Here is a 26,257-nt window from a genome sequence, read left to right as displayed (position 1 = left end):
ACCCAGGAAACCCACCAGCAGATTCTTCCATCCCTGACGGTAGATGATGCAACAGAGGACTGAGATGAACTGGTGCCTATTGCAATTAATCGTGGTACTAATACACGTGGAAGAATTTGCTTCAGTGGATTTAGATGTTCCCACTGCCCTCAGCGCTCACAATACAGCACTAGATGACTGAACCGCTCTCTTTATTTTTTGCTTTGTATTTTTCAAAGCGATGCAAACAATCACATACAAGAGAGGAGAGGGCTGTTTAAATCCATTCCCTACTTGGGGAACAGAGATTTGAAGGCAGCTCTCCCACTTCCCTGGAAAGCCTAAGAGGTAGAGGGGTACTCTACAAACCTTTACCCTCCAGAGAACCGTCACTGATGGCAGGAGATTGCTCGGGTGTCATCGAGGGTATTGCCTGTGGACGGCTGGATTGCACCAGCAGGACTCAGAGACCATGTCCATCCACTTGAATTTCTGCTAGTGGCGCTGATGTGCCAGAAAATTTGCCTTAACTTCCATCTCCAGGAAAGAGTATCTTTTCCTCATACACAGGATGACAAGAGAGAGATGGAATCCCTCTTTTTTCATGTGTTTTAATATATACATAAAACATATATAAAGCATATAAGTATACTTTTCAGAGTACAGCTATTTCAGGAATAACATTTCTTTTAAAAGAAATGTAATAAAAATCCCACTCAGGTTGAATATAGAGAGAATTAGAGGAAATAAATGTGGAAATTTTACTTAAAATTTATAAATAAATTGATCTTATAAAATCAAGTCCAGAAGAAACGAGCATTCCCTCTACAGTATAAAATAGCACTGTCTTGCCTGTAGGCATTACCACAAGCAGAGAAGGTTCACTGTCCCAGAAATAGAGAGGCAAAACCACTGACAAATCCACACACTGTGTTTATGGGATGGTACAAAACTCATCCCTGGCTTATGCAACTGAAATTCAGTTGAAAGCAAAGTGGGGTTGCCAGGTATTTGGACAGGAGTCTGTAGGAGAGGGAGGGATGGTTGTGTTGTCCCAGAGAGTTGTTAGGAACAGGATCCTGGAAATCCAGCAAGAATGGCATTTACCTACGCAGTTGCCATTAATTTCAGTTAATTCCCAAACTGCCTGACACTCTCTGCCTTTGGTTTTAAGGGCTGATATATGTGTTCCTCCTCCCTGACTTCACCTAGAGGCACAACTTTGGAAGCTGTTTTCCAAGAAGCCATCATAAACAGAGACTTTGTCAGGAATCGCTAACAGTTCCTAACATAAAAGCCCATTAACTTCCCATGTTAATTATGTACCACCACAACTTTAGTCTAAGAGCAGCTCAAATTTTAAACAGTTCGGCATCTAATCAAACAGGCAGCAAAATAAGTTGTGGATCTGGTTTTAGTATCACACACCAGTAAAGTTAAAGCTTCAGTATTGTCTGGAGGTACCTTTAATAATGAACAGAAATCTTTTCCACTTTAAGTCCTACAGAAAGCACACTGAACACTGAAATGTAAACTAACAAACTTTTAGTATCTAGCTCCAAAGCCCTGTCCAGCCTGAAAGTCAAATATAAGACTTACCTTACGTCACCTAGGGCAGTACATAACAGCAGCTGCTTTATTAGACAGGTTCTCTGAGCTTTCCCCCCAGGATGTCCAGTTAGCACTTCACAAATGTCTGGTTCCTATCTCAACTGAAATATTTCTGTTTTTAAGAAATATGCTTGCATGTGTATATATATACATACAGAGAGAGAGAGAGAACTTGCGTGTATTTTATGTCAAATAAAGTAAGATAGTTTCTGCAGGAATATAAAACCAGTCCCCATTCCTCCTCCCAAATGTAGAAACTTAAAAACCCTATGCTAAGAAAAATAAACTGAAAGGCTAAACCTCTGCGCACTCAACAGAACCTCCTGCAAAAGATTTATGTAGCAGAGTATCCCTGTTTCTCCCCTGCACAGTGTCCCAAGCACAGGTTAACAAACATCCGCAAAGAATACTTCAGGTCCGTATTCACAAGTTTTTCAGTCAGCATCTAAATATTCTCAAAACAGTTTTTACCCCCAAATCAAGGAAGGCCGAGACTCTCCTTTTGCCCTTACCTATTCTTTTGTCTCATACAAACTGTGAGCACTTCTCAAAAGATAACCACGTCCTAGACAAAAATTAAGCAGAATTACTAAAACATGGAGAGTGGAGATTGTGGATGACTGGTATTTCAGTATTAGGTATTTCCTAATAAGTATGTCCTTAGGGTGGTAGAACACTTTGTCCTGTGTTTGCCAGCCAGTAGATTAGGGAGAAAATTTCTTTTGTAGATCACTGTACGCTTTAGAAAGTCAGTGCATACACTGCTTATTACAGGTTACCTGCTGAGAAACACATGTGGTGATAGCTGGAAACATGTATGGGTTAAGGCTTAAAATCCATTACCCTTGCTAACAACAGAATGAAGAAAACAACGTTTTACTCGCCCATCTCAGGGAAGCAGTAAATAGTCTCTAGAAAAGTCATTAAGCAGAAGCATAGAGGGCTGGGAACGATGAGCAACCGCATCAGGTTATTTACCTGTTTCCGTGTCTTCTTGGGGTGCACGACAATAACAGCAGTCCATGAAGATAACGTAGCTGAACACATTGAAGAGCAGACCTGCGATCCCGACAGCGAGGACGAGCAGTGCTTTCTCAGTCTTCTGAGGATTGATAAACCTCTTGATTGCCTCAACAAAGATGCTAAACATCAGAGCGGTGGCAAAAACAGAGTTGCCAAAAGCTCCCAGCACATCTGCCCGGCTGAAGCCGTAAGTGTTAGCCTTGTGCCATCTGATACCACTGAACCTAACACTGAACAAACCTATGATCATGGAGATCAAGTGAGAGAAAACAGCAAAGGCATCTGAAGCTAAGGAAAGAGAATTACCAACGTAGGCTATTGAGATCTCGACAGCAAAAAGCACAAGGCTCACCATGCACATGAGGATGAGCCTGCTGCTCCTGCCCGAGTAGCGGCCCATTTCTGCTGCTGTCTTCCCCTTACTCTGAGGTTCTGCAGGACAAGAGCTGTGTGAGGAGCAGCTCGCTGCCTGCGATTCTGCCCTTCACCTGTCAGTGCTGCTCACACGCGGCGTGGGAGCCACTTTTATAGGAAGCAGTAAAGCAATAAATCAGTTTAAAGGGCAGTTTAGCAAGATTTGTCATGTGAATGCAGCCTGAAGGCTCTAGTCCTGCAGGGGTTCCACCCTCAGGAGGCTTTTTTTTTTTTACCTACAAAACCAAAAATAAACCAAGGGAGACTACTAGGAGCACCAGCACTTGCTACTCTGCCCAATGGCACTGTCCTAAAAAAACCTGAGTAAGGCCCAGACAGGAGAGCATAAGAAGGTGGCTCGGAATTTTAAGCAGCTAGAGAAGACATTTCTTTTGCATAAATCTCTCCTCTGATGTATGTTTCAGCCATTTCTGTTGCCAGTAACTTTAATAGTGAGAAAATACTACTACATGCCTGTAGAAGACGACATTTGAAATCCATGTTGGCTGGACATTATTTTTAAGAGCACGGTAAACGTGAACTGCCTGTGAGGATTGTTGAACATGTTGTCCATAAAGCAAGTTTCAAAGACAACTGAATTAATCTTCCATTTTAGCAACCTAGAGTTCTCAACGGCTTGTACTTTTAGCACATTTTAACATTGCCCATGGAAATGGAGCAAAGTTGGAGGCCATTTTCTAAATATGCAGCCAGTAGACACGGAAGCTGAGCCTTAACAATAAACCCAAAGCACATGGTTTATTTCCCATTTAGAAAACCCTGCCTATCTCAAAATCCCAAAGTAATCCTCATATGCTTGCAAGGAAGAGATCTGGGGAAAGCACAACCAGAAGTTAAGGGGGAAATAAGAGCTGCAGAAGTCCTAGCTTGTACTTGGTGCCATTTCTGGAGCACAGTAAGAACCTGACGCAGTAACATTTTTTGTCACTCACTGTAGTACCTGTTGAGCTCTTAAGCGTACACATAGTTTATGCACACTCCCAAACCACAGTGAAGGAAACCTAGCTGCTAATAGCACACTAGGAAATATGGATGACAAGACCAGGTGCCTTCCTTGAAAAGTTTACGATCCAGTTTTTGTTTGAAATGCCCATCTGTATACATATACATACACAGTTAGTTACAAGATAAAACGGAAGGAAATTACATGTGGTACAGCCATAGAGAGATAAGATAAAAATACTGATAACCTGAACTGACCAACTGTCCCTGCTGGCCTTAGACTTCCCAAGGTGAATTAACTTTAGGTTAAAAACTCAAATACCCACCCCGAATTTTCATTTATTTTTTTGCTCACAGGGTTTCAACAGCCAAAATATTTATGTTTAAAGTCCAGTTTGTTAGAAGCCTTGCCTGCCAACAGAATTAATTTTTAACATTTGGTCATTTTTCTATCTACACACTGCAGCTGCAACTTCTGAGGGTTTCTGCCCCCGTGACCTCCCCCTGCCATTTTAAGAAGACCACTAGCCCTAGTAGGATAAATTAGTAGAACTAATTACAACATTGAAACTGGTACTTGCTCTTCTTCCTCTTCATCATCTCCCACCTGTGTTACTACTGCTATTCCAGCTATTTCTATGGTGTTTTCTTCCTTCTTGTATTAAAATAATTTTCAACTACTTAATTATTTTATTATCTGAACTACAGAGCATGAAAAGTGAGAATTTTTTTTCAAGAGTTATTCTCCTTTCAGTGGGAACAGACCAAGGTCAAACTTCAGAGCTCTCAAAAGTCCTGCCTTACACAAGGTTTCCATTACCAAAACAAGAGCTAAATGCAGCACTCCCTATGCAGCAGAGCTAAAATGCTCAAGTATGCTCTATTTTGTCAATAAGGAGCAGCACCATTTTAAGGCAGTTCCCCTACATCCCACCTTACTATGCTATTTAACCCAAATTTATCGGTATACAACTGTAAGAACTAAGGAACACCAAGAGATTTGCAGTTCTATTATAAACACAAAGTAGTATCATTTAATCAACTGTAGTGGGTTACTTTGATTCATATACTTATTTTCTAGCACACACAATCTACTAAGAGTCTGAAAGTTTTCATACTAGTATAATTAAGAGTATGGATGTTTCTTTAACGCTCTACAGATGGCTCAGATTGTGCTTCTGGTGAAAGGATACTTGACATGGACTTGTCTCTCCCAGGCAGGCATTAGCCTCTCTGTGGAAGATCACCACAGAGATCTGCAGGTGAGTCATCCACATTCCAGACACTTCCAAGACCTACAATCATCAGGAATAAACATGCTGGGAAAAGAAGGGGGGGGGGGGGGGGGGGGGGGGGCATGAGAAAAAAAGTGCTGGCCTTCTGTGAAATCTCTGGCTTCAAACAAACCCATTTGTAAGTTAAGTTGAGAGCAACTCATTTCTAAGAACAATGTTGTCAACATGTTTACTCATTTGATCCAGTCAAGTGGCTGAAGGTTGGCTGTTTGTTCAAACTGATAAGGTTGCAGTACCTCTGAGGACCAGTCTTAGTTACCCATCACTTGAGGCTTGGAAAACATCACTCTGGTATTAGTACTTATGCTCTTTCTCAAAGTATAATTCCAGTCAGTGTTACAAACAGCATACCAGGATAGAAAGACCTTAGGGCCACTCTTCTGGCATGTCAACTGAAAATGAAAGATTAATGTGTGCACTGACATATCGTTCCCCAAATCCTTTGCTCATGACTACCGCTGACATGTTATCTATATAGTGGGAAAACATCTAGACAGATGAACGCAAAACAGATGATTTTAAGATGCAACTGAAGCAAACCCTTCGGGACTAACCATCATCCAAGGAATATTTCAGAGAATTTCCAAGTGCCCAAGCACTCTGAGCAAGCTGTTCTGAAATACTTAAATCGTTTTTGCATTTTTCTGTGAAAAACTGGGGTATTATCACAAGGTGCATGATCCAAAGCTGGACAGGCCACTGGTTCAAATTTAATATTCAAAATTTTGACTAGGAAGGCTGACCACAGGAATCTGGGCAAAAGCAAACATTTTGCATGCTTTTGAAAAGCAAAGAAGTGTGAAGATCTAGGAATAGCACTGTAAGTCTCCTGTATACTTAAAAGACTATTGATGCTACATAAAAATAGGGTTTTAGAAACAGGCAGCTATGTAGTATTGTCCCAGGAAGAGTTTGGGGAGGATCTCACTGGTCCAACTTTTTAATTGCTAAGTTTTGACTCAACTCTTTTCAGGGACAGAAAAGACAGCCTTCAAACATACGAAAGAAAAAAGTAACAAATTAAGCATATGTCATCCAAAAGTTATGTTGTGCCAGGGCTATTTTTTTTTTTGAAAGTCAATCCTATGCTCAGAGTGGAAGTAATTTTATTTTTAAAATAATTCTGCAAATCTGCAATATCCAGCTTCCTCTGCTAAAGCAACACATAGTAAGTGCAGGAAAAGCAAGTTTTATGAAACATGTTATAGATATAACCACAGCCTAAAATCTTTAGTGTTGAAAACACCTCTCTTCAGATTGCTTTTGCATTACTCATTGCAGTATCACTGAGAAAGCTATAAATGCCAGTTTAAAAGATAAGAGAAACAGGGCTTTGCAAAATATCTGCAAGAAATGGCATTCACCTGCATCTTGCTAACAACGTGGCATTTAATCTAAGATAGCCTTTCAAACTTGTTTTACAATGGGGTGAAAGTATCTCCTGAAAACCTGGCTCCAGAAGGATTTTTTGAAAAGGATAGCATTCACCACACCTACAAGTTAGCAGCAAGTCTGTACTGAAAATTGAAAAATTTGAAGGCAAAATTAAAAGCAGATGTTTTACCTATAAAGTTTATGTCGGCACACTAAACTATACTGTAGAGTGTTTATGACATTCTCTCCAATCTTTCAGGCATTTTCTCAATGTACAAAAAAAAATATGCACCAAAACAGAAAAAAGGCATGAGCAAAGGATACCTATCCTTCCCATTGAGCAACACAGAAAAAAAACCCAAAGCATATTAGAGCTCACGATACATGTTTATTATTAGAGATGTTTACAGAAAAGTCTGTGAATTACTGCTAGCCTAAGACTGACAACTGGGGGGGTTCTATGGTTTATGGCTTTGTTTTTTGAATCATTTAAAAAGTCGCAAAACTGATTAAGTTTGGGGGCTATTTCAGTCTTATTAAAAAAAGTTCATCCACAGATAAAGGAGAAGGTGCTTTCACTAGTAATTTAGTAACTACGACCAAATAGGGTGTAAAACTTGGCAGGGTTCTTGCCGCAGACACATCTTGCCCCACACTGTAGTTCACGGAGAGGCTGAAAAGGTATGCAGAGGCTTTTTGCTCCCATGGAGGGGGCGCCAGGCTCAAGATCTTGATCCCTGAAATAAAAGCATACTCATAAATAAATACTCTTATTTAAAAGTAAAGGTGCAATAAAGTGTATTATACATAAAGTCTCAAAAGCACACAAATTAGTCTGAAAGTTTCAGAACTAAGGGAGTAAACATATTGAACTATGCAGAACAGCAACAGTCAAGGGTGAGGACTGTACATCAGTGTTATACCCAGAGGCATCTTACATTCCTGTTTTATATTCAAAACGTTTTGATTTTGATCTCGGTAGACACTCTCCAGTTCAGTTATATTTTACCTGGCAGTGGTCTTCTTGATCCAATCCTCGCACTCAATTTCCCCACAAAAAGGGATTTGTACAATCTGAAGGGGACAAGAGCGGGGGAGACAAGAAAAAAACAAAACAAAACAAAAACCAGTTATACATCTAAAAAAACCCATCCTTGTCTCTGGAGGATTCATAAATCTTAAGATCTCATATACACTCAAAGTAGGAAAAGTTCCAATTGCTACAATTAAATTTTAATAGCTCTTTCTCATCAGAGAAATAGATAAGCACAGTCATCCCTCCATAGCGCAGCATGGAAAAACCTACACAAACTCAAAGCAGCATTTAAATCAAGTCAGGGTGGTGATTTTATTTTTTTTTTTAATCCAATATATCTTCCATCTGTGTAAAGTATAAATACCATTTTCTCCTGAAATACTCTGTTTTTCAGTAAAAGTTTAAAACTTTCAAACTGCAGAACAAATGCTTGCTTACATACTGCAAGACAGTGCTTTCCTAATGAAGTTTTGATTTTAATTCCATTACTATGAATTTTCTTATTTTCTAAACAAGACAAGGACATACATATTTTAACAAAACAGAATCGCCAACAGCACATTTTTCTTGGGGGCGGGGGGAAGTGGTGCGTATTTTCCTCCTGTTTCCTTCAGTTAGCTTAACTGAAGAAAATTGAGAAAGCAAAGTTGAAATGATTATCTCATACATTCTTCTCAGTACCACTCTTAGTTATTGTAGCAATGTATAGTTTTATATTGCTACAAGTTTTATATTCCATTTTACTTATTTTTTTAGTTTTTAATGGACTTTCACAGTGAAAATTCTGTTTACTACTAAAAAGTAGTAGAGACCCCCTAACACACATTTGAACACTCATGTAATGCTAATAGCTGAGGGCAACAACAGCTACTAAATTCAGCCCTCACAGTCATTTTAATTCTATGCAAACTGTGAATAAGGTTTGCTCATCTGTATCTTTCTTTCGTCAAATGTGCATTCATAGTGCAAAATTCTCAATTTGCCTTGAACTGGAACATACCTTTATTAGACTTCACTTTATAGCTTCACTTTCTTGCACTTGAAAAAAGGAACTATTACCACTCTATTATACTGTTTTTACATTAATCTTTTGTTAGTTAAATGAAACTTTCTTTAAATACCTGTGCAATTATTCTTAGAGTTTCAACTAAACTTTGCATGCAACTTAAAAGAACACAGAAGCAGTCTGCATTTTTAAAAAGCTAATAGTCTATGCTGCAATTATAGTAAGGGGAAAACAGCAACAGGAATTAAGCAGGAGTACTTCAGCTTACAAATTTTCTTCTTAAACAGTAGTCAGTGCTAACATACTGTAATATCAAGAAATTACAGAATACATATGCTATAAAATTTTTTCCATAAAACATATATAGGTAGAGAGTGAAACAAGTCATAAAATGACATACGTCATTTTTTTTCAATTCAGACATGCCAATTATAATAATTTTATATTAACTAAGTACCAAACTGATGCAAGTATCCAACTTGGAATGTAAAAATATTTGTTCGTATTTCCAAGTTTAAATACATTATAAACTAGATTATATTAGAGTTCTAAACATAATACAAATAGTTTAATTATCTTGGGCCTCTCTAGAATCTAGCTATACACAACAGTGAGTGTTGGACATTGAAGACCAGGCGGTTTACCCTCTCCATAGGCAGAGGGTATCATCTGGAAGCTCTGCAGTAGGAAGAGAAAAAAGGGAGTTCTATAGTATTTAATCAAAATGAAAGGATAATAATTTACGTTGCACGTACAAATACAGAATTAGCTTCACATTCCATTCCTGCTCTTGGAATGAGCTTGACTACTGCATCTCTTAAGATTTTTTTAAGAGCTTATGGCTTCCTAAACTGTTTCCTTGTCTTGAAGACAGTCGAGCATAGTTTCAGAGTGCTTGTTTAATTCAGAAGTGAAAGATACATAATGGCACATCTTGAAATCTCTTGAAACTATTTTTGAAGTTAACAAAAGTAATATGAATTCTTGGCACCTGTGCATTTTCCATCAGAAATTTTGAAATTTTCAGAGTAGATCTAATTGGTACAGACCCCCCTCCCCATCTCACTTTATAAAATACATAGCCTTTAATGATTGATCCTGGGGATCCTACTGCTTGAACACATTAATCTAAACACATGAACAATTTCACAAGCTGAGGCTTGTGACAGAATTTCAGGGTTAAGAACTTCTCTCAGTGGATCTCTGAAAAAGCAGCAGCAGCTCAATTCTCTACCGAAGACTTAATCTCTCATCTAAAATTCAAATATTTAGCCAAAACTTTGAATTTTTCACAGATCTCTGATCAGTAGAGTTCAGTCAACCACATTCTGGATTATTCTTACTACCAACCCAAGGAGGTTTCTGACTTGCAGCAATTCTCAATGAACCCAATGGCTTCTACTCAGGTCATAAAGGTAAAACTTCTTTGACGTAAACAGCATGTACTTTAAACTCTTACTTGGACCCTATTAGAAGATTTGACAAGGTTTTTCGCTGTTTGCATTAGAAGAATAACAGTAAATTTATCTTAATCTGAATAAAATGCTCACATTAATCTCTCTGAAAATCATTTTGTGATAAAAATGTAACACTTTAAATGGAAATTACCAAACTGCAGCATTGTAAGTCACTTCTTCAAGACACCCTGTCACCTCTGGCATAGGACTAAATTTTGAATGGTGGTAGCCTGAAACACCGTAGTTAGTAAATACGGTATTTTAGCAAAAGAAGAAAGCAATGTGTACCACAAATTTTGGGAAAGCTAATTTATTTTTGTGCAGCCCTACAGGACAGGTTTCATCTGCTCGTGAGGGGAGAGTTCCATGAAAATCACAACAGTATTTATATATAAGCTTTGAAATTTCTAGCCCCTGATTATTTGTAAGGGACAGAAAGTGTGTGAAGGCACTTACCGGGACAGAATGAAGTAAATTTCCTTACCTTTCCTGAATCAAGCTCTTTTTGAAAGTCCTCCATAGTATTGGCCACCACCATATGACTTTTTAGGTCCTCAGAAGCTCTAAGAAAATAGAAAAAAAATTTGGTCAGGGCAGATTTATGCACATGACCTCACTGGCCAAATGAACTAAGTTTTCAGAGTCAGTCAAAACAAAAAGTTACAAGAGAAGCTATATATTCATTCAAAACTTCCTAATCAGGTTATGTCTTTCTACCAGTTCTGCCCTCAGATAAAATTTTGATTAATTGCTGATGGGGTGTTCTCCAGGTTGCTGCACATTTCACCATGTTAATTCACACTGTTGTGCATGTCAGTTCAACAGTGACCACCTGTAGATAGAAACAGGTAAGTACTATAGATGTAGATTTTTCTTTTCTAATTATGTTCTAAATCTAAATAGCAAAATGCTTTTTAACTATGTAAAAATATTCAGCTTGTAAGCAACTTTGATCACCACAGAAGAAAGTAGGAAACTCATCTGCCATGGTGCTGGATCAGCACCCTGTTCTTTCTCAGTGAACTTATGAACAACAATTTGCAATGACAGACATGCAAGGGATTTTGGCATATGCAATAAATGCAAATAACAATTCCAAAAGCATTTGACTGCTTATAAGAAAACAGTCCTATGAAAGTCAACAGGATATAGGGTCTTAAAATACACTTCTGAACATAGAACTTCAACTACTGAAATTTCTTGGACAACTTTCTATCTTTCAAAATTCCCTACCAAAAGCATCTTTCAGGAATGAATCCTGTGCATTATTATCCCATGAACTATTTATGGTGTGTTCGTTTATTAACACTTCACATGAATTCATGGAAGTATTTTTTAAAACAAGTTCACAACCTTTAAAATTCTGTTTCATGAGCACAATAGGAAACTTCTATCACTGTATGTGAACAAGTTTCAGAGGCAGAAATGTCACAAACAGAAAGATGGGCCTAACCTGTCTTTCTCCACAGATGGACCAATAATGTGAGAAAATCTCCTGACAGGTAAAGGGCATCTGTGATTAACACAACCATTTACTATACCTCTCAATTTACCTGTTGTAAAGGTTAGCATGGATCTCCTCCAAAATCTGCTTCAGTCGCTCTTCTGCTTCATGTTCAGAAAAGGTCAGCTTCTGTCCTGTGTCTCTTCTAACAGCTACAAACTGTTGGCTCTTCATGTCTCGTGGTCCCACTTCAACCCTGACTGGAACACCCTTCATTAAAAAAAGTTAGAAGTTGTGATAAAGAAGTCATTCTCAGAAGAGTTAGTTTTCTCTCTCGCTTTTTTTTTTCCTGAAGCCCAGTCTTAATATGGAATCCCTTTACACATTTAAGTTTCTTTGAAAAAAAATCAGCATATATTCCACTGCTTTTATGCATTTCTGTCTTTCCCATCCACACTCTCTTCATTTGTGCATTATACCTTGCTCCAACCTTGATTCAATAGCTTGGAGACTGCATCTGTGCCAACATGCAAGTAATACTAAGACAGTTGAAGCACAACTGAAACTACACTAAGACAGTTATCCCAGACAGTGCAAATCAGATTTTTAAAGTCTGAATGATTTGATAGTCATTTTAATGTTCTAGTTCATCCAATAACACCTTTTAATTGTTTTTACAGAATACCTTGAACTGTATGAACAGCAAATAGCAAAAGTTCTGTTAAATATAGTCCTAATATCAACATTATTTGCATAGAATATTTGACTACAAACAGATAGTTCCTTTATTTATGTAAAGCTTTTATGCTTCATAAATTTTGGTGAGAACCACCATGTAATTTGTCATCTCCCATATACCATCAGACAAAGTTTCCATTTTACTAGTCAGTTAAGAGTTTGCTGAGTCTAATTTATTTTCTCTACATCCTGCTAACATGTGTCCCAAGTTGTACACATTCTTTCACAGGAAATGAAGAGAGTAAGTGCGAATGTATTTTGGTGAGTGGTTTTGTTGGTTTTGGTTTTTTTTTTCCTCAAGGGAAATCTAATCAGTAAGCTAAAAAGCTAAAACCTAAAAACATTCTAAAGTGTTCAACAAATGAACAGGACAATCAGTGACATTTACACAAGCTTTCCACGCATTTTTTGCTCTGTAATCTCTTGAAGTTCACAGCTTCCAAATGACTCCCTATATGCCCCCCCCCCCATTTATGCTAAAAAGATGAATAATTTAGTAAAATCTGTCTGAAGGGTGAAATATCTACTCCTACTGCAAAGCTACATAAAAAGCTATTCAAAACTGTTATTAACAAGCAATTTAAACTGAACATTCTAGTTTATGACACACAAAAAAGCTGTCTCCATGATTAAAACTCAGCAGAAAGTATCTAGTATTTCTAATTGTAATACTACTTTCCAGTGAAAGAAGGATGCCTAATGGTCATGTAAGGAAGACTTCCTAAGAAAAAGCAATGGAACTAATACCAAACGTTATAAAACAAGTACCAATGATTTGGTTCTTTTTGGACATAATATCAGAAATCTGCTAAGCTGAAAAGTACATAAGGCAAAATACTTTCCAGTTCATTCTTGTATTTCTTATTCCACTACCCTCGTATTTTTTTTACCCTATGAAATTCCTTATCAGTACTCAGTAAAATGAGTGCACTTTGCCTGCAATCAGCCTGAAGATGCAGTTTATGTATTAAGCTGGACGCATTAGTAGAATTTATAAAAAACATCAAGTTTGCCCTATGCTGTGCCTCCTTGATAAACCTAATTTTATTTAAAAAGTCTCCCAACATGGATTCATGGTATTGGAGCTTCATTTAAAAAAAATAAAAGGTTACACAGAAGGAAGAGAACTTGGACACAATGGGAACTTTCAACAACTCAGGGAGCTTCTATCATCTTACACTGAAAATTAACATATTGAAACTGATTTTAAATTCAGAACAAAAATATGATCCCATAACATCACTCAATACATTATTAAATTTCTAATTACCATTGTTTCATTCTGCTCATTATTTTTGTTTTACAAAAGCCTCTTATATTTGATGAAGCAGAATTGTTCCTCTCAACTACTATGTGAGGGGAACATGTTCATTTTGAAACAAAAAAAATTGTTCCTTTTTTTGTTTACGCTGTACAGGTTTATCTTCTGTTCCACTGTGTGCAAAGAAGGCACTGTTGTGACCCTGGAGACACTTAAGTATTAGTACAAATTTTTAAACATGCATATAATCTGTACTATTAATTTCATTTTCTAGGTATATAAAGTGCAGACCTGGAAGTTCAAAAATCACCAATGACAGGCAAATCCTAGCAAACAGAGCAAGTCTCAGAAAACATCTTTTCTTCATTTATTAATGAAAGTGATCACTGATTATCAGGCAGCAATTCTTCATTTAAAGAAAATATTTGCCTTCAAATACAAGGCACACATAACATGCCTCATACATAATACCCCCCACAGATAAGCTTCAAAATGCCTCCTGGAAAGAAATGTACCTTAAGTTCCCAGTGGTTGAACTTCCAACCAGGTGAATAGTTGTCTCTTAAATCAGCCCGTACACGGATATTAACACTAAGCAGCCTATTACGATATTCATTACATTTCTTCAATAAAGCCTCTTTGTCATCTTCAGAAAGGGAATTTGTGATACCACAGGGAATAATTACAACCTGCAATATAACATGACATGTACTTCACGTTATAAAAAAATTAGCTCCTAGTTATTATAAATACTTAAAACCAATATTATGGCCCTATATCCCAGCAATTTCTTTCAAGTTCGCAGAAGTAAATGATACGTTTTCCTTTTCATCTAAATGATACAGTCAAAATTATTTTAAATGGATGGACTATTAAAGGGAGCTTGTCTACCACAAGTGCCCTAATGATTTGTAATAACTTTATACAGCAATTCTGTAATTAGACAGCTCCTATCCTATGTTAAGTCTTCCAGGTGCCCAATATGAAATGTTCATGAATTCCAAGACAGGAAAGGAAACAAAATGGTAGTTTAAGGCATTTTTACATACCTGAACACAGGCTACTCGAGGTGGGAGCACCAGTCCCATGTTATCTCCATGAATCATTGTCATTACACCAATAGTTCGAGTTGTAATGCCCCATGAATTCTGATAAGCAAACTGTTTTTCTCCTGGTTTCTTGGGATCTTCAAATACAATTTCAAACATCTTTGAGAAATTCTGCCCTAGATGATGTGACGTTGCTCCCTGAAATAGTTGCACACAGAAAATTTCACTCAATGGAAAGTTAAGTCTATCAAGCATCAGTTTAAAGTTTCATCTTACTGTATTTACTGAAAAAAATATTCTTCTAATAGAGAAATACCTGGATAGCTCTTCCACTGGCAGATATAAATGCCTCTACAGTGGTTGTATAATCACCCCCAGCGAATTTCTCCTTCTCTGTCTTCCTCCCTTTCACAACAGGTATTGCTAGGAGATCTTCATACACTTGAGCATAGAGATCAAGTATCTGTATCACCTATGATGAACATACTGTTTTAAGAATTATGTAGTATTTTGCCATTGGCTAAATCATGAAATATTTTTATATGCCAGAGTCTAAAATCTTAAAAATTTAACACTTTCTCAAGACTATTTTTAAAAAATAAGATTTCTTCCATTACTTTAAATTTTGGGTGTTATTTTCTATGGATCAAATAGCAGCAACTGAAGAGTCACTGCAGAAATGTCAGTTCAATGGTTATATTGACTTCTAGTTTCCACCTAGAAGTCTGAACATCTGCTAAGTAAATAAACATATGCCATGATACTCAATGAAACATCTGTCTTTGGCAAAGGAAGTGTTAAAACTTCTAGCAGTTAACATGTGAACGCATTGTTTAGATTTTTAAGGAAAACAGATTTTTAAGGAAAGCATTCTTTATATAATCACACTCTTCAAACTCTCCATATTGTTTGAAGAGACTAAAGCCTCAGACATGGGTTACATCTGAGAAAAAAAATGGGTTCTAGTACACTTGATATTTTTCATGAGGGATCCCAAAGAAAAGGAGACAGATTTCTACACGGTCCTAGTGTGGCAGGTACACCTGCCCTGACATGAAACTCTTTGACCGAAGGAAAAAAAAACCAAAACCAAAAACAAACCCCAAACTAGAAGTCACAGTTTGGGGGTTGAGCCACCCAGCTCACGTGGTGACTGTGGTCATGTACACATTTTGGCCAGTGACAACCATCACGTACACGCTTCGGTCAAAAGGCAAGACCCCCAGCCAATGAAACACTTCAGTTGAAAGAAATTTCGCGACCGTTGACCATATATGACCACAGATCAGATTCAACTAGGGTATGAATGCAGCCTCGCCAGAGGGTAAATTGAGTCAGTCCTCCTTGGAGCAGCAGGTCTGCAGTCAGGGACTCTCCCCTTGGGTTGGGATGCTGCCTAAGGAAACTCCTCAAGTTTGAGAGCCCTAATCTTTTAGGTGAGTGATATGTGCGTTTTCGGTCATCATCTCTAAAACTTAATAATTCTTAAGTCAGTTGTGCAGTATTAATTTCCCCTTACATCACTGAACCTGTGGTTTACTAATGTTGTTGGAGTTCTAAATGATTTTGGTTAAAGAATAAACTTCATTGAGTTTAACACCTGTTCAATTTGATTGTGTGAGTCTCTGTGACACCTAGTAAAAAGATTTGTGTTACTATGGAGTAAGGTAACTTTCTGAAACCAAAAGCAACAGCGCGATTGCTTTTTACCTCCTCTGCTGCTTCTTCATATGTTGCAAATGCTGTGTGACCCTCTTGCCAAAGGAACTCACGAGTGCGAAGGAAAGGCTGGGGATGTTTGAACTCCCAACGCTGGAGGGGGGAAATGAAAAAATTGAACACCAAGATTAACACTAAAGTGTCAAATTATTGTTAAAAATAATGTTTATAAATAAGTATTAGAAAATTCTGAATAAAGATAAGAAGCCAACTCTTCACAGAATTCTACTTAAACTGACAAAGCATGTTTTATTAAAAACAGTAAGAAAAACAAATCACATAAACCACATTCACACTTTTGCCATGAAATGTGTGCTGTGATCAGTATCATCATGCCATGTCCACATAGAATAGCTGTCTTACACTGCACTTATGATACAACAGTTATTCAGAAATTGCATACAGACGTACCACAACATTGCACCACTGATTAAGCTTGATAGGAAGATCCCTGTGTGACTGCACCCACTTTGCATAGGCAGGATACATGACTGTAAAAAGAAAGCAGCTTTAGGTCTCTGCACAATACAGCCAGTTTATGCCAAACCTTTCTTTTTGCTACATATAAGCTTAACATTCTCTGCTGTGAGAACTATGCTTTTATGTTTAATTCTCTTTAAAACACTTTTTTTGTCTTAACACATATTTTCACTGAAAGGAATACTTTCACTTCATCCTGTGTCTCTGCAAAATAGCTTGCTTGCTGCTGGTCAAACTACAATCCAAAGCTTAATATGTAATGACATTATGTTTGCATGTAAATACAGCTAGGTTCACAAATAGAAATTTCACTGGCCTCGAGATTTCAAGATACTATACCGTATCTGATTCAATTAAAAACTCAGGCAGCCTTAGGTCTTAAAAACGTTTAAATTACTCAGATGAAATTTTAGTAAAAGCCAGTTTCACAGCTATAGCCAAAGTACATACAAAACTGAAGTGAATTATGAGATGAAGATATTTTCTTATAAACAATATAAAACAAACAACCAAACATGTTTTTCAGTCAAAGCAAGTCAGTCTTCAGGACATTCATGGAAAAATTCCTACAGTGTACATTTCCTAGAAAGGTCCATTTAAGGGAACATATAGTGCTGTGACACTTGCTATAAGCAGCAGTGAATTTAAGAAATTTTCATAAGGAGTTATAGAAAACATTCTAAAAAATGGGTTTCCACTTTTCAAAAGGGACTCTTGTCTATCAGCTACACTATACCTGTAACTGTTTTCTTTACAGCCAAATTGCATGAAAAGAAGTCTACCTGTTTCACTTGTGGGACGTACAGCAATTGGTTCAGCCAGATCTGTTTTCCCAGATCTTGTGACCCAAGCAACCTAAAGGAAGGAGAAAAAAAAAAAAGGAAAAAAAAAAAATTAAAAATCACAAGTTTGAAAAAACCCTTACTTTCATATTCGGCTGCAGACTAAGTTGTTGGGTTTTCTTGTACTCAGATTAAAACAAAGTTTTGAAGCATACCTCAGGAGCAAAGTCAGCAATATGAGTCTTCTCTTTCTCTAGGGCAGCCTGGGACACAAACATGGGGAAGTAACAGTTTTCCACTCCAAGTTTTTTGATCTCTGCATCGAAGAAGTTCTTGATAGCTTCCCAAATGGCATAAGCCCAAGGACGAAGAACATAACAGCCACTCACATCATAGTATTCAATCATCTCTGATTTTGTGATCACCTTTCAAAAGATTATTTAGATACTGAAGTTTCAATTTCATACACAAACAACATTCAGTAATTCAAGTGTGTGGCATGAAATTCAAGAAAAGTCTCCCATTTAAAAGTCTTTGTGTTCAAAAAGTTAGCAAAGATATGCTTTGTGATTGCTTTTGTTACCTATAATTAGAGAAAGTTAAGCAGGAACATTAAGTTTAATAATAGATCTGAATAAAGTAAACACTTAACTAAAATTGAATTTCATGAATCCAAGGAGACAGTAGCTAGCTTCCAAGAACTAACAAACTGCACTTTTGTAAGAAATGTCTCTAGCTCATGTCAGAAGAGATTTTTATTCCTTAGGGTATAGGCAAAAGTTATACTAGCAAGAGGAAATGTACACCACTGATATCTATTTACAAGATTTCATAAGTAGGCTAGTCTAAACTAATCATCTTGACTCTGGCTGTCTTGAACCTCATAAGCCAGCAAACTCATTCAGTATCAAAAAATATTAACTTTGGTTACACATCATCTTGAGGTGGAATAAAACTTCCAAGCCTGTGAAATTCCTATCACTTCACTGAAGTTTTGCACTCTTAATGAAAGAGGAATTCATACATGAATTAAGAAAATCATATATATACACACACACACACACACATATGTATATAATGGGAGCTGAAATTTATTCAGCTGTTCAATCCAGGCACTTCTATTAAAGACCATGATAGCAATGTAAGAAACAGAAAAGAGCAAGTACTTTGCTTTGTATTTAAAAAAACCAACAAACAAACAGAAATACAAGATAAGATAGAAATCCAAATCAGATCTTGATTTATAAGAATGAAATAATTCTTTAATTCAAACTAATGTGCACTTACCTGAGAGAACCAGTCTGCAAGATTTTCTTCTTTTTTAGCTTCTAGACCCAGCCTATGGTATTAGAAAAGATCCAGATTTGTGCTGTACAGCATTTAGCATGCAACAGAATTTTTTAATTCTACTTCATAAAGTTAACTTTTCCCAAATTTTTTTCTGACAGTTCAATACATATTGGCTAGTAGGAATTGCTAGTATTTCCTTACCTTGGCTATCAAGATTGTTTCATAAAAACAGCTGTCTCTTTTCTACTGTTTGAACCCTTCTAATTCTCACCATGGTTGCATCAAAGAACCTTATAATGATGCATCAAAAAATGCAAGCACCTCCAGTAAGAACCTAAGATTAACCAGACCTATGTGTAAGCTGTTTTACTCTTTATTTTAAAAATTTCTTACCTAGCTTGGCTACAATTTCAGGAAACATATGCAACTTGAATTCACCATTCATGTGAATGTCAGTCATACTGTTCAAGACAAAAAACTGACCCTACCATCAAAATAAAGATTATAAGTAAAAAAACTGAAAGATTCTAAAGAAGGCTAAACTCACCAGACTCAAACGATGCTAGACAAAAGTTAAGTTTTTATATCTCTATAAGCAGAGAAGTTTTAAGGGTGAAAAATCCATTTTTCTGGCATAATTTCTATACAAAATAACCACATCTCTGTCTTTAACATGTGATTTATGCATCTGAAACAGGAAATAAATAGTGCTGCATAATACGTGCTGTGGAAAGACTTATAAATTTTCAGGGTGGGAGCAGGAGAGGGGATGCACAGCAATGATCACTGGAGAGTTCCACCATCAACAGCAGCAGTGCCTTGCTCTGGGTTGGCCTGCATACTTCTCATGGTACTCGCAGTAAATATTTTGGAAACTCTGGTACAATGAAATAAGCATAAGGGTTTTTTTTCCTCCAGAGTTCATACTGAGCAAGATACAGCAGCACATTTGCAGAAGCAAATAACGAAGCATAGCAAGTTCTTAATAACAGTGACAGTAACAGAGTAGGTGTGCTGCTTTATGCTTTCTACAGGCTAGGCAGAATTTTTCTCAGTAGGATGCTGAGGTACAGCTGACACTAAATAAACTTTGGTAACTTGCTTTTGCTTGATCCTAAATATGAAAATGAACACAGTTACTTTGCAAATGTCCATACTTTCAAGTGAAATGAGAAACCTGTAAAACTCTAAATCTGAAAAGAGGTAAACAGTTGAGGTTTCTAGCAAATAGATTAAAGATCGCATCTTTACCTGGTTTGTTTTTTAGGGCCTTGACCCTCTCCTGATCCATTTGAGGAGAGCTCATTACCACTCTGTCCTTGCAAAGGTTCTTTTTTTGGGCCATCATTTTGCTTCTGTTGCTTACTCTGCTTTTCAGACTTATTCTCCTTCTCTTTCTTCTTCTTGTCTTTGTCATCAGTGCCACTAGCAGAAAATGGTTTATAGTCAACTCCTGCAACAGACTTATACTGGGCCTTCAACTGAAGAAGTTCCTTAACAGCTGCATCTATCTTTTCCTTGAAGAACAACAAAAAAGATAAATTCATACAGAAATCACAGGAATAAAATGGCCTTATCAAAACAATAAAATGGATCTATGTATGAGATTGTGGACATCCACACAGTGTTGGGGGGAAAATCTGCAAAAGCCAATACTTAAATGCATTAACATTTTAAGGACCATATCTCACAGGAATAATTTTAAAAGTACATTTCAGATCTCAGAATTCAAATGCTGCCTACTCTAAACATACATTTCTAATTCCCATAATCACACTGAATTTAAAATAGAATTTTAGATTTAAATATATATTGCATTTTTATATTACAGTATGCTTTTACCTTTTCTGCTTTTTCTGATTTCAATTTCCTAACTTCATCTCCTTGAAGAGCTACTTTGCTAAACAGGGCTTTAGCTTCAGGTGTGTCTGGACCACTGGGTACTGTGTTTGATGCCTGAGGCAAAGCACCTTGGGATACTGCTGGATGTCCTGGCTTGTAGTCCTCCCCAGTCTTTTCCTTGTAGTCAGCTTTTAGAGAAAGAAGGAGTTTTACTGCTTCATCTATTTCATCCTATATGGAGGACAAATAGCAAGATGTATTGGTGAGAATTAAAGAGAGAACTGACAAGAAGCATTGATCTTCAAGCTAAGAAAATAAAATTTCCATCTAGCAATAAACAGTGCTTCATAATTATGAGACAACTCAAGTAATAGCTCTTCCCCAAGCAACAGGAATATGTTTGAAGAGCTGTCACATTGTATCAGAATGTTCCCCTAGCCCACCCGGTCAGCTATAACCCATTAATAATTGCAGCAGAATCTACACTGAAAAATACAATAAACTGTTTTAGAAAAGTGCTTTTTAAAAAAAAAACCACCCCACAAACCAAAACAAAAAACCCAACTCAACACCAAAACCAATTCTGCAAGGTAGAAATATAGGCAGAAAAACCCCAGCAGCTCCTGAAAACATATAAGTTTGTCTCATGTACTTTTCCACAACTATCACTGAATTTGTAAAGTTTTGAAAAGTCTTGCTATTGTTGCAGCACACTAGATACTTTTATCTTCACTTGTCTCAAATACAGCAAGAAAAAGTAAAATACATTTAAAACTTCTGCAGGGTTGACATCTGCCATCTTGTGCCTATTTATCTAGATGTGAGAGGCTGAATTTCTAATTTACATCTCAGAGTCAAGACAGTATCCAGCATCAGAGTAGCCTTGTGTGGCATTATCAGACCAAACAAGTTTGATGGCTAAGCTATGACCCAGACACAAGGGAATTTGATCCTTACTTGGTAAAAGGTTTCCCCCCAGTGGCAAAATGTGGTAAGAATTACACGTGCTTACTCAATATTTACTATTATACCTTGGGAGCTTTCTCTGCTTTGAGTCTGCGTACCACTTCCCCTTGTTCAGCTACATTATCATAAAGTGCTTTGCCGTCCACTAAGCTACAGGGTGCCAAGTTACTGCAGCATACAGAAGAAGATGGAAGTGTAGTAGAAGGTATACAAGGAGGAGCTGAAGGTGGATTTCCAGGCTTGTACTCTTGACCTGTCTTTTGTTTATATTCTGCTTTTAGATTTAAAAGAATTTTCACAGCCTCATCTATTTGCTCCTGAAGCAAGAAAGGAAAAACAGCAGTTGCAGATAAAGACAGAAATAACAGAGATGCAACACAATAGCTAAGATAAGATAACCTTTACTAGAATGGCACTAACATAGGTGGTGTAATAAAACTTTTAGAGCTAACTTGTTAGTATAAGTTGTCATTACTGAGTTCTGTCATAAACGTTTTAGCCAGAACACTTACAAGTTGCACATCAAAGGTACTGATGTACCGAATCATGTAGCATATGTAAGGGCTGATTTCTGTGCCATGAAAGCTTCCCATTTAGGCGGCTCAGTTCCCTCCAGTTACAGCAGTCCCTGACTTTGTACACTGGACAATGGCAGCAAATACTCTGACTCTGAATAAAGAATGGTTCCCCAGCCATTATCAAATTACTAACAAATTTATTATTGCCATTCTAGCTTTCAAGTTACAGCCCTTTTTTCAAGTTACTGCCTATATTCTGCTTCACTTATCTTGTATCACTAAAAAAAGAACTTGTTCATTTATTTTCCAGGTTCTCCATGCACTGTCACAGAACTCATGAAGTCAGCCATATCATCGGCTTAAGAGCATTTGGAAAAGCATTTCATAGGATTTGAAAGTACTTGCTTATATTTTGTTCCTCAAGATTCACAAAACCCGTATTTAGGTTTTAGTCTAAACTGAAAATATTGTTCCACTCAGAAGTATTCACTGCTAATACACCTTCGAAGCTTTCTCCGATTTAAGCTTGCGGACCACTTCGCCTTGTTCAGCTACTTTGTTGTATAGAGATTTGCTGTCTACTGGACATGGGGATGGAATAGTAGAAACAGGAGAAGACTGAGGAGGGACAAAGACCACAGGTGGGCTTCCGAGTTTGTACTCCTGGCCTGTCTGCTGTTTATATTCTGCCTTTAGGGATAAAAGGACTTCCACAGCAGCACCTATCTCATCCTGAAAGAGAAAGGAAGGGGTAGAAAGAGGGAGGAACAAAGATATAGAGACATAAGACTCTGAAGTGCGCTTTAAATGCTTTCATGAAAAGACCTGCAGTTTATGTGCACCTATTCCATTTTCTTAACTATTTAGTAGAGTTGTTCAGAGTTTTCTCTACTAGATTTCTACTTTAACAAAGTAACTCCTGCTAAGGGATATACAACCCTAAGTAAAATTGTGACAATTAGTTTAGATCTTCCCATTTATTTCGATTTTATGGTGCCACCAAGACACTACTATGAACAGTATTTAACCACCAGGCAAAGTGTATTATTTTCCATCTTTTCTTGCTCTGCATTATAAAGAATGGAAAGAACACAGCTACTAGTAGCTATGTTTTCTACGTTCAGTTCCAGACAGGAAGATGTCTCAAAACTATCTGTAGTATTTGGACCTTTACTTTCTTTTTTTCCTTTCTGGTTTTGGGGTTTTGTTTTGTTTCTGAGGTCTAAATAGCAACAAGTCAATCCTATGAAGTCACATAATTCAACCATATTTAGTTAAATAAATAAATACTGCAGGACATTTTAACCCCAAGGACTAGATTTGGATACTTAATCGACTCACGCTGTGGGGTGAATCCTGTCCATGTTTCAGAACAGCAGTCTAAGAAATATAGGAATTTACTTGCACCTTTATGAATATTAACACAAACTTTGTCATACATATCTAGCTATTGGAAAACACAAGTCGTGACAGAACAGAGCCCACTCCAAATGACGATCACTATGAAAACACAGATCCATAAGCACCCATTTACCTCCAAAGACAGAGGACAATGGGCTATGCAAACCCAAACAAAAAAAAATATTAGTTTAATTAGCCACCTTAGGTGCTTTCTCAGCTTTCAGTTTTCGGACCACTTCTCCTTGCTCTGCTACTTTATCGTACAGAGCTTTACTGTCCAGGGTACCAGAGGTCTCAAGCTTTGAAGACTGTTCAGTTACAGATACTGGAGGATTTCCAGGCTTATACTCCTGGCCTGTCTTCTCTTTGTATTCTGCTTTCAAGGCCAGCAACTGCTTCACAGCTTTATCAATATCTTCCTTTGCTGCCTTCTTAGCTTTCAAGTCACGAACTATATCACCCTGTGCAGACACCCTGTTGTAAATGACCAGGTGACCTTCAGATGCAGTACAGGTTGGAGTAGAGGTATCACCAACAAGTGGAGCAGATTTTCCTTTTACAGCTGAACTAGCCTTAAAAAAAAAAAAAAAAAAGACAAGTATTGGGCATGATAATCTTGTACAGAAGTAGATGCACAGTAATACCTTTTATGGCACTTTTCTAAAACACAGGTTTACCTCTCTCTTTGCAGTTTCAGCTTTGGTCTTCTCTTTTGACCCAGATGTTGGCATTTCCTTAGTATGTCCATCAGGGATGTAAATCAAAATGCACGGGGCATCTTTACAGCTGTAAGGACTATAAAAGGTTTTATAGAAAACAAAGGAAATAAAAGATACATATGAAATATTTATTGAAACAAATGTTCTACTCTTTCTACAAGATGCTCTTGCATAACTGCAAATTTATCTTTGTACACAACTGTAGTTACCCAAATTTACATAACTGGGGATCTGCATTGATTCCTGTTACACACAACTTTTCTTTATGTTTTACTATTATGCTGCAATGCAGTGTAATTTAGACGTTTGGCAGCTTGCTAAAGAACTGTTATAATTAAATAGTATGTGCACACTCTAATTGGGCAAACGCCTGTTTTATTCCTTAGCATTGTTCCTTAATTTATATACTTAGAATCACAAGGAAACCATGACCTCTTTACTAATACTAAATGTTAGCTGGGGTGCACCAAAAATGCCATGTACTTGGCTTAGACAGTTTGAAGAGGTAGGAATGTACAAGCTAAAAGCCATACCAGTCCACAGAAATATTCCACAGAAAGGTCATGGTAAAGGGGAAAGGGGATTTGCAGGCAACATTACTCTTGCCAATGCATGTGTGAAAACATCAGAACCTAGCAAGCTAAAGCAAATTCTGTGAAGTCTGCTTAGGCCATTTTTAGGTAGCTTACCTCACTGGCTCATAGGGCTGATCACAAATAAAGAATCCTCTCCTCTGAAGTTGTATGATGTCCCCTTTTTTTAACTCTCTAAGGCAAGGATCACCTAACATCAGTTCTTCTTGCTGTAAGTATTAAAAGAAATCAGTCCAAATCTAACAGAGGACAAGAAACAGTAAGAAATACAGTAGAGCTGTAGGAGGACAGTGGTGATTTTCTGATTTCGAAAGTGTTGAAATGTTAGTTAATTCCAGGGGCAGCAGAACAAGTACTAGCAAGAAGATGCCGTATCATAAGAATGTATCAAGACAAAAATTCAAAGTGTTGGTCCCAGATGTGTAAAAGCCAGGTAATGCCCGAGAAAAAACATGAATCAAATTTTAATTCTGAAATTATGAAAGGTTAAATGGAAACATGGAAATTAGGCACACCAGCACATGATTTGCTTGTCTGACAAATGAGATCTTTAAATTAAAATAAGAGTAACTAGAAATAGTGATGGCAAAAAAAAACCCTCAAGCATAAGCTTTGTGGAATAAAGGGGACAAAAAGATAGTTTACCTTGCTATTTCGGTTGATATATTGCTTGAAATCTTCATCTTTACCTAGAACTGGCTTAGTGATCAGATGCTCATAATTAACACAGACAGTTGGGATGAGTGGTGCACGTGGAGTTTCTGCTAACCAAGTGATCTTAGTCGTTTTTTTGAAGTCCTTATTCTCTAAGTTCAACTTGGCATCGACAGACACAATTTTTCCACTTGAATTTCTACAGGAAAACAGAAATGGTAAGAGTAAAGCCTAAATGATTAGTTCTTATTTGATGCTACAGACCATCAACAGACTCACTGAAAAACAAGTATTTGGAGTTCATTTTTGAAGTGTGGGAGATGTAGGAAATGAAAGAGTGTATTCACTCCTGTTGAAGTTCTCCTTTAGTTTTGATTTCTTAAATATCAAGAGACAGTAAAGAACATGGGAAAAAAAAATCTCTATCTATTTCTGTTCTCTATCCCAGCTCACCCCATTCTGCCACTGTCTCAACACAACCATTTCAAAGATACTATGATGACATTAATGGTCTCCTTCCCCACCTCAACAGTTCTACAACTGAAACTGTGATAGGTTTAGGTTTTTAGTACACAAAAGTGGTATTCGTCACAGGGTGAAAGTTGTTAAAATTCCAGATGGGTTTTTTTTGTCTGAAAAAGCT

General features: G+C 37.2%; 1 protein-coding gene across 6 annotated transcripts in view; it reads right to left on the bottom strand.

The window, feature by feature from the left end:
• Window positions 1-7,027: 7,027 nt before the first annotated feature.
• Window positions 7,028-26,257, bottom strand: part of EPRS1 (glutamyl-prolyl-tRNA synthetase 1) — a 41,254-nt gene continuing 22,024 nt past the window's right edge. For 2 of the 6 annotated variants that reach the window (XM_069800103.1, XM_069800104.1), the window contains 20 exons: window positions 25,606-25,813; window positions 25,057-25,169; window positions 24,326-24,443; window positions 23,849-24,220; window positions 22,749-22,979; window positions 21,795-22,046; window positions 20,764-20,994; window positions 20,173-20,438; window positions 18,919-18,970; window positions 17,847-18,056; window positions 17,632-17,704; window positions 16,781-16,860; window positions 16,361-16,462; window positions 14,967-15,122; window positions 14,651-14,848; window positions 14,117-14,290; window positions 11,712-11,872; window positions 10,643-10,721; window positions 7,669-7,733; window positions 7,028-7,396 (listed from right to left, as the gene is read on the bottom strand). In XM_069800103.1, the coding sequence (XP_069656204.1) occupies window positions 7,246-7,396; window positions 7,669-7,733; window positions 10,643-10,721; window positions 11,712-11,872; window positions 14,117-14,290; window positions 14,651-14,848; window positions 14,967-15,122; window positions 16,361-16,462; window positions 16,781-16,860; window positions 17,632-17,704; window positions 17,847-18,056; window positions 18,919-18,970; window positions 20,173-20,438; window positions 20,764-20,994; window positions 21,795-22,046; window positions 22,749-22,979; window positions 23,849-24,220; window positions 24,326-24,443; window positions 25,057-25,169; window positions 25,606-25,813 (3,292 nt within the window). In that variant the 3' untranslated portion in view covers window positions 7,028-7,245. The remainder of the gene's footprint in view (window positions 7,397-7,668; window positions 7,734-10,642; window positions 10,722-11,711; window positions 11,873-14,116; window positions 14,291-14,650; window positions 14,849-14,966; window positions 15,123-16,360; window positions 16,463-16,780; window positions 16,861-17,631; window positions 17,705-17,846; window positions 18,057-18,918; window positions 18,971-20,172; window positions 20,439-20,763; window positions 20,995-21,794; window positions 22,047-22,748; window positions 22,980-23,848; window positions 24,221-24,325; window positions 24,444-25,056; window positions 25,170-25,605; window positions 25,814-26,257) is intronic. The other 4 variants (XM_069800105.1, XM_069800106.1, XM_069800107.1 and 1 more) reach the window with 2 other exon arrangements.

This window comes from Haliaeetus albicilla, chromosome 13 (genome assembly GCF_947461875.1).
Source record: "Haliaeetus albicilla chromosome 13, bHalAlb1.1, whole genome shotgun sequence".
Taxonomy (NCBI): Eukaryota; Metazoa; Chordata; class Aves; order Accipitriformes; family Accipitridae; genus Haliaeetus; species Haliaeetus albicilla.
Note: the sequence above shows the minus strand (reverse complement) of the source record. Positions and strands in the feature narration are given on the sequence as shown.